Source organism: Chanodichthys erythropterus, chromosome 18 (assembly GCF_024489055.1).
Source record: "Chanodichthys erythropterus isolate Z2021 chromosome 18, ASM2448905v1, whole genome shotgun sequence".
Classification (NCBI taxonomy): Eukaryota; Metazoa; Chordata; class Actinopteri; order Cypriniformes; family Xenocyprididae; genus Chanodichthys; species Chanodichthys erythropterus.
The window spans coordinates 23,334,847-23,343,833 of NC_090238.1; the positions used below are offsets into that span (position 1 = coordinate 23,334,847).

The following is an 8,987-nucleotide window of genomic DNA, read 5'->3' on the forward strand; positions in this document are numbered from 1 at the left end:
TATTTCTAATTATGCCCCAAAATAGGCAGTTAAAAAAATGTATTAAAAAAAATCTATGGGGTATTTTGAGCTGAAACTTCACAGACACATTCAGGGGACACCTTAGACTTCTATTACATCTTGTGAAAATGCGTTCTATGGCACCTTTAAAGCAATGAACTTCCTCGAACAATTCCATATTTGGAGTTCCATAGCCACACCCAAGGAGCTTGTCATGAGTGACGACGATTCCTGTTTACATGCTTTTGGGCGTCACTGACAGCATGGCACTGACTCAGAAACCGAAGGCTGATGTGACTCGAGATCGTAAGGTGAGGATTTTTAAACAACTTGATCATTTAAATAACCACACGGATAAACAGGGTAAGACAGGCGCATAGCTCATATGACTAGCAATTCCCATCCCTACAACACACACTCTTCCACTGTGACAGAGAACCAAAGTCAGATTTGTCATTGCTTTTTTTCTTCCCCTTTATTTATTTGTAGACTTTTGAGCGTTTCTGGGTTCTTATACGGGGGTCATATGAGAATAAATGCGTTCATTCAAACTCCTACGTACAGACAAAATGGGCAGTGTTTTACTCCTTTACGGGTTATTTGCTATTCTTTTCTATTTCCACAGCAATAGTTCACCCAAAAACGCAACTCCTGTTATCATTTACTCACCTTCATGTTCTTTCAAACTTGTATGATTTTCTTTCTCCCGTGAAACGCAAAGGACATGTTAGGAACCGACAGCCTCAGTCTCCAATTCAGTTTCTTAGCTTTTTCCACAGAATGAAAATGAATGGTGACTAACACTGTCATTTTGTCTGACATCTCCTTTTGTGCTCACTGTTTGGTGTGGTATCCATTTTAGAACCATTTGATGTTATTTTGAAAGGTTTAGTTTAGTTTCAGGTTTAGTTTCAGGTTTAGTTTCACAGCTCGGAAACTGGAATCGATGATGGCTTTTCAGTTTTGAAGATTTAAATGTCTGTAAGTAACTTTCATGACGCCAGTCTCTGAGGTTCGTGGTCTTGCGCAATCCAGTTTGAATGATAAAAAATTGTTTGTGTTTGCAGTTTAAACTGTATTAACAGAGTCTCCATGAATGATGCCCACCTTTCCATCGCTATCTGCCCCAAATCACTCATTAAAATGTTTTGCTTGTTATATTGTTTGTAGCCTACTTTTTCAGTTTTGTGAAGAAATTCATATGTTGGCCCAGTTTATATTGTTCTGCTAAATGAATCTGGCGAATGATTATATCATGAATATTAATTAGGTTATACAGAAAGCATTTAACAGTTTTCTGTTTATAGTTAGTTGCTCGAAATACATTTAATTTATTAACTTAATTCTGCTGCTGTGAGTTCCAGGATTTTATAGGTTCTTATACACTTAGAATAATACTTTATGTTACCAAACCAAATTTGCTGATGTGCATCATTGGATGTATATCAGATAAAACTCCTCTGGATTTAGTACTAACAACAAGCTGTTTGTTCATGCAGTGTTGTGCAAGAGGGCAGATGCTTGGTTTTAGCTGTAGCGTCCCTGAATCAATAATTGCTCTTGGTACGGAGAGTGGCAGTATTCATGTGTGTGTGTGTGTGTGTGTGTGTGTTCACACCCAGTGATTGTAATCATTTTGTTGTTAATTTCAAATAAACTGAGGCTGTTTTAGTTAAGTATTATTGATTTTAAGTTGCTCCTCACTGAATGTCGTGACATTATTTTAGTCTAGTTCCAGGAATGTCACATGTTTGACAGTCTGTCATCATTAAGGTTCACAAGAGATCACTAATGTACATAGCAGACATTAAACATGTACACACAGCACATACCGGTCATACACATTACTTCTTGAACATTTAAAGGGATAGTTCAACCAAAAATGAAAATTCTGTCGTCATCATCTACTTAGCCTAGCTAGAAATGTTGGTTTATTTTTAGCTCATCCTGTTGTGCCAATAGGTCTAACATAGAGAACTAATAAGGGTCTGTGTAATGTAGTTCAGCATGTTTAAGAAAACATCAGTGCTATCAGATCCTTTCTATCTGTGTACAAGTCCTTTGCCCCTATGACTGGTGTAAACATTTGAACTCAAATTAAGATGTTATCTCCATAAGATCAAGATCTTGAGTTCCGTGTACTTGTTTAAATGGGTATTTAGTGAGAACACGCTAATGAAGTGACTAAAGGTCACAATGTAATTCAAGTCTTATTAGGTTTGATCATTTATCCTAGCACACTGATCACATTTCAGACATTGTTTCAACTGATTACAGGTTACAAACAGTCACTGATAAGAAAGTGTCCTATGTGTGTGTTTGTTAGAAACTCTGCACTTTAGCACTCAAGCCCTAGAATCAGCAGGATTTAGCACTGAAGATTGCATGAATGTACTCGGATAAAAGTAGTACTGATTGTACACAGACCTTTGGAGTCAGAGAGAGAAGTTAAAATTGTTGAGCTGTAGAGAGTGATACAATGAGACCAGGAGTGTACAAAGTGAGTGTCTGCTTATTCAGTTGGATTTATCGTCACTGTTTGGTTTAGGGATGTGCAAAACTACATATTTTCAAAACCAACTTTCCTGAATGACTAGTTGAGTAATGGTTCTTAAATTTGTAGTCATCATTTACTCACCCTCAAGTTTGAGTTTCTTTGTTCTGTTGAACATATTTTGAAGAATGTTGGTAACCAGACAGTTGACGGTAGCCATTGACTTCAAATGCTATGGAAGTCAATGGCTACCATCAACTGTCTGGTTGCTTCAGAATATCTTCTTTTGTGTTCAGCAGAAGAAAGAAAATTGTACATGTTTTTGGAACAACTTGATAGTGAGTAAATGATGACAGAATTTTCATTTCTGGGTGAACTCTCCCTTTAACTGAAAACACCACTGCTAAAAAATATTAAAAATCTAAAACCTGCTGGACGACCATTGTGACCCTTCCTTAGTACGAATTCAGAATTTTTATCTTTGTACATGTGTAATCATATCTGTCTCTGCAGGTATGCCAGGCTCCAGGTTTGTCAGCGTGGAGGGTTGGAGCAGTAAGCAGGTAGCTGGCTGGCTCAGAGAACAGGGGTTTCGTGAATATGTGGATCTCTTGTGCTCTAAACACCGTTTAGATGGTGCCAGCCTGCTGTGTCTTACTGAGGCTGACCTGCGGTCTCCTCCGCTGGAGCTTAAGGTGCTGGGTGATATCAAGAGATTGATGCTGGCTGTTCGGAGACTACAGAGACAACATGCAGTCCACGTGCATTCAGGGTTAGAGGTCAGCGCATTGTCTCCCATACACACTGACGGAAAAGACCTCGTCATCTCTAATGGCTTCACAGAGCGAGGGTCAGGAGACCACCAACTCTGTAATGGGGCAGTCACTACTGTTGGTGGTGAACACAGTTACTCAAACGGGAAGCGTAAGCAGTATTGTGGTCGGTTCGACCCGGAGTACTGGAAGACCACCCTCAGCACACTCTACGCCATGCTGGTGTGCGGAGTGACGTCATTCGTCATGGTGCTAGTGCATGAGAGGGTTCCTGACATGAGGACGTACCCGCCACTTCCAGACATATTTCTTGACAGGTAAGTTATATCTGGATGGGTGGGGTGGATGTATTTTTAGGATAGGTGTGTTACATTCCTTCATCAGTGTTAAAGGGTTAGTTCACCCAAAAATGAAATTTCTGTCATTAATTACTCTCCCTCATGTCGTTCTGCACCCGTAAGACCTTCAATCATCTTCGGAACACAAAAATTAAGATATTTTATTGCCAGGAAAAGTAGTAATGCAATGATATTGCTGCCTGTGTGGTTCAGATATGATCAGATGTCATCAAAAATATCTTAATTTGTGTTCCGAAGATGATCGAAGGTCTTACGGGTTTGGGATGACATGAGGGTGAGTAATTAATGACAGAATTTTCATGTTTGTGTAAACTAACTCTTTAAGACAGATACATTTTAATAACATTTATTTAAACCTCATCTCCAAAACTTTGTTTCCATGACTGTGAATCAGACATTCTTTAAATAAAACAATAAACATATGTAATATTATTTGCATATGTAAATATAACTGTTACTGTGCAATGATCGAACAGTTAGTAATGAACTCTATCAAATAATTTCAAAATGAAATCTAAATGATAAATGATTCATTAATTTAGTGGAAAAAATTGAAAATTTTGCTTGATTATGTCTTCTAAATGTATTTATTTTATTTTATTTTACTTCTTTAAGTAAACATTTTGAATTTGCTTAGCGACAGAGGTCAAAATGATGATTCCTCTGACCAAGAAAAAAAATCACGCCTTTGGCCATTTCAAATTTTTCATGTTTTTTTTTTTTTTTTTTTTGGCTATTTCAAATTTTTCATTTTAATCTGTGTTTATGCTCAATACCTTGTTTTTCTTATGGTTTGAGAGTGTTAACATGAAGCATTCTAACTCTTTTTATTTATTTTTTTCATGTGTCAGTGTTCCCAGAATTCCTTGGGCCTTCGCCATGGCTGAAGCATGTGCAGTGGTGTTGGGTTCCATGTTAATGCTGGTGTTGTTGATGCACAAACACAGGTAAACAAACAGAAAATGCAAACCAGAACTTTATAAAGTTTACTGTGGTCTCACAACTGTTGCATATTGTGTGTATTATAATCTTCTCATAGACAACACTATTGCTGGTACTGAAAATGCTTAATTACTATGAAAACTCATGTAAATGTTATTGTCATGTTTGATAGAGGTAGTCAATATCAGACAGTGAGCTAATTTGACTATGTAGACTATAGTATTTGGTTGATGGGTTTACAGTAACATTTAAGAGTTTTTTTTTTTCATTGAGGTAAAACATCTTACTGTAACTTCTGTCATTTTGTGTGTGTGTGTGTGTGTGTTTTAGGTCCATTCTGTTTCGCAGGCTGTGTAATTTGACAGGCACTGTATTCTTGCTCCGCTGTGTCACAATGTTTGTCACTTCACTGTCTGTACCTGGTCATCACCTACAGTGTTCAGGCAAGGTGAGGAACATGTATATATAGACACATGCATATGTCTTTCTCATTCTCTGTCTTGAAGGTGCATTTAGGGTGGTTAAAGGGATAGTTCACCCAAAAATTAAAATGTTTTCACTACTTACCCACCTGCAAGTGGTTCCAAATCTGTATTAGTTTCTTTCTTTTGTTGAACACAAAAGAAGATATTTTAAAGTTGGTACCCAGAGAGTTGATGGTAACTATTGACTTCCATAGTAGAAGAAAAAAATACTATGGAAGTCAACAGGTGCCATCAACTGTTTGGTTACCAACATTCTTTAAAATATCTTCTTTCGTGTTCAACAAAAGAAAGAAACTCGTACAGGTTTGGAACAACATGAGGGTGAGTAAATGATGACAAAACTTTAATTTTTGGGTTAACTACCCTTTTAAAGAAGTAAATTGTTTTACTGTAGGTAGCCCCTGCAAAATTCTTAAAAATTTCTTGAAAACAAGACAAATGCACCATATTAGTCTTGATTCTCAGGTGACTAAATCGATTTGGACAGAATTAGAGTTGAAATATGTCATATTATATGTAATATAATACAGTTTGTAACATAATCAATGCACAAATTAAGGATATTCATTCTGGATTGTAGAGATAAAAAGACAGTCAGTATAAAGACTTTTGTAGATGGTCATTCTGCTACTCTAGACTAGAGCTCCTTGGAAAGTATTTATAGGTTTAGCATTTAGGGATAAACAGTAGAAATATAAAACAAGACCTTTTTTGTGAAGTGTTACCTATAAATCATGTATGGAAATTTTTTTTTATGTTTTTACTTGATCAAAAATACAGCATAAACTTTAATATTGTGAAAAATTATTACAATTTTAAAAAACTGATTTCTGTTGTAATAAATTGTAATAATCAAACTTTTTTAAATTTGCTGCTCAAGAAACATTTCTTGTTATCAATATTGAAAACAGTTGTGCTGCTTGATATTTTTGTGGAAAATGTGATACATTTTTGTTCAGCATTTTTTGATGAATAAAAAGATCAAAATAACAGCATTTATTTGAAATAAATCTTTTGTAACTTTACAAATATCTTCACTGTCACTTTTGATCAATTGAAGCATCATCGTGGAATAGGGTGATGTGGAAATATGTTGAGTCAAGGCGTTTAGTGCAATTCTCTGGTATTATTTGAAAAGTTGGGTCATGTTTGAGATCTCATTTCATGTACTAGTCTTGTTTACATTCTCTCTTTTACATATCTCTTTACAAGAATTTTCCTTGATAATTTAAACAATGCACTCTTGATTTAATCTGCAAGGTAGAAAGAAAGTCTTTATGTCAATACTTCAGTATAATATCAATATGTACAAACAATCCTTCTTGATCGGACTGTCTTGCTTGATCCAGTGTTATGTTAGTTTTATTATTATTTTGAATTAGCTTTTATTTTTATCATTTTAGTTTTCATGTTAATTTTAGTTTAATTTGTACTCATTTGATTATGTGCTTTTGTCATTTTATTAGTTTTTGTTAATTTTTAGTTATAGTTTCTATTTATTCCCAGTTAATAATTTTAGGGCTTCAGCTTAAACTTATTTCAGCTTATTGCCAAGGCAACATTTCTAATTTTTTTTTAGTTAAATTCTTTCAGCTATTATTTATTTTATTTCAGCTTTATTTCAATTTCAGTTAACAGAAATGTTTTTTAGTTTTATTTAACCTAATTTAATTTAATTTAATTTAATTTAATTTAATTTAATTTAATTTAATTTGTTTTATTTAATGATTTTTTGCGTTTTTAATAATACTATTTATTATTTTAAATTATTTTTCTGTTAAAAAATGTAAACTATGTTTCTCCCTTTTAGTTATATTCCTCTTCAGCCTGACGATCATCAATCTGTGCGGTGTGTGTGGCCTTTAACATGCATATCTGTGTTTTGCAGATGTACGGTGACACATGGACAAAAGTGCAGCGTGCACTGGACATCTGGAGCGGGCTCGGCATGTCTTTAACTGGTGTTCAAACATGTGGCGATTACATGTTCAGCGGACACACTGTTGTTCTCACCATGCTCAACTTTTTTGTCACTGAATGTGAGTGTACACAAATAGCGTACTCATTTTAAATATCTAGCACTTGCATATAAACTTTATCATCTGTGTTTCAGTGGTTTGATCAATGTCTTTCTGTGATTTTTAGACACACCACGTAACTGGAACTTCGTCCACACCATGTCTTGGGTCCTAAATTTGTTTGGAATCTTCTTCATCTTAGCGGCTCATGAACACTACTCCATCGACGTCTTCATCGCATTCTACATCACCACCAGACTCTTCCTCTACTACCACACGCTGGCAAACACGCAGGCCTATCAGCACAGCCGGCGAGCGCGTATCTGGTTCCCTCTTTTCTCTTTCTTTGAGTGCAACGTGACCGGACCGGTTCCAAACGAGTATAGCTGGCCTTTCTCCAAACCTGCCTTCATTAGGAAACTTCTAGGATAGGCCGTCTGTGTTTCTGTTCAGCTTAGACTTTTGCTCCACAGTCTTCAAATTTGGAGTTTTGGGGAAATTATTATTATTTTTTTTTAATTTATTGCTTTTGGTCACTTTCTTGAAACCGTTATTTGTAATAGTGTATTCTCTCTAAATCACAACATTGTTTTGGTGACTTTAACTTCTTATAATTTAACTATGTTTGCCTGAATAACTATAAAGCACATATACACTTTGAAAGGCTTTTTTTCTTTCTTTTTTTTATTGATACCTTAATCTGCAAAATCAAATTTTCTATTATTTGGTAAAGCAGTTTTGAGTGCTTACAATTGCAGATTTATGTCACTCTAACCGTTAAGCACATAGTATTTCAACTCCTGAACACTAACAGTATGTTTAACAGAGGAAAAGTGCTAGTGTGCATTCAGTGCCTTATTAAATAATTATGCCTCATGCTGCCTATTCTGTCATAATGGTGCGTATTTAAAGTCTTACAGCCACAGAAAGATAATTCTTGTTTTGCTAACATGTTTTTTTTGACATTTTGTAATTAATATGTGACTGTATATATAGATTGAATTTTTTATGTGATTCCAGGGATAGATTACTATGAAATGTTTTGCCAATATCAGCATCAAAGACACATTCAGCACTTTTATATGGACTTCATTGTTTAAAGGGAGGGCATTTATGATTTCTTTTTGTATGTTTGTGCATACAATAAGTTATTGTACCAATTGTACTAAGTTATTGTATTGTCGAGTTGTGGTGTTTGTGAATGTAACAAAAAATTCTAGTACCGTTTCTTTTTTGTTGTTTTATTTAAATAACTTGTAACTTGACTTCTGCCTTATCAATTGGGGTACCCAGAGGATACTTACTGGAAAAATAAAAGTTTACAGACTCACTAACCCCTTTTATGTGTGTTTTCATACACCAAACTAGCAGCATGACAAAGGTCCAGTGTGTTGTATATTAGTTTCTATTTATACAGTTAGGTGTGATATATAAAGTAGCTTAGAATAAACTGCACTGTTTGATTGGAGATTAAATGATTTAACTGTTCAACCTGTGTGATGTAGCTTACAAGTTTTCATTAGAAAAAGAGTCACACCTAGTTTTAATCTAGCATACTACAAATTAAAGTGAACTAGAAGAGAATGCAGTTTAATTTCTGTATTGTTTATATTGGTGTCAGGAATCATTCCATGAAATATAATAACTTGTTTAACATGCATCATCAGGATGTTGATCATGAGGAAGAGGATAGAGGATCTTTGTGATGAGACAAGAAAACCAGTGAAGTTCCTAAACGTAATTTTGGGAGGAGTGAGCTGTTTGGCATTCCTCCACCAACATAATTTAGACATCTTGTTACCAAACTCGTCTTCCAAGCATTAGTAGACCCACTGGGGGTTTATCTAAGCTCGAGTTGAAGCTGCTTCCTCGAACCCCTCCACTGCGGACAGCTATAGCCAAATACATTTAACCAT

At 35.2% G+C, this 8,987-nt stretch overlaps 1 protein-coding gene across 4 annotated transcripts; it reads left to right on the plus strand.

Annotated features, from left to right (window-relative positions):
* The first annotated feature begins 208 nt into the window (after positions 1-208).
* On the plus strand, positions 209-8,397 carry samd8 (sterile alpha motif domain containing 8). Of its 4 annotated transcripts, none has more exons than XM_067367062.1 (6): positions 209-311; positions 3,008-3,584; positions 4,478-4,573; positions 4,899-5,016; positions 6,942-7,092; positions 7,199-8,397. In XM_067367062.1, exons 2-6 carry the CDS (start codon positions 3,010-3,012, stop codon positions 7,501-7,503), a joined length of 1,245 nt encoding a protein of 414 aa, XP_067223163.1. In that variant the 5' UTR covers positions 209-311; positions 3,008-3,009; the 3' UTR covers positions 7,504-8,397. The 4 variants fall into 4 exon arrangements, with proteins under 4 accessions (XP_067223163.1, XP_067223164.1, XP_067223161.1 ...); XM_067367063.1 differs by lacking the exon at positions 209-311 and adding an exon at positions 368-2,500; XM_067367060.1 differs by lacking the exon at positions 209-311 and adding an exon at positions 2,524-2,596.
* Positions 8,398-8,987: the final 590 nt, after the last annotated feature.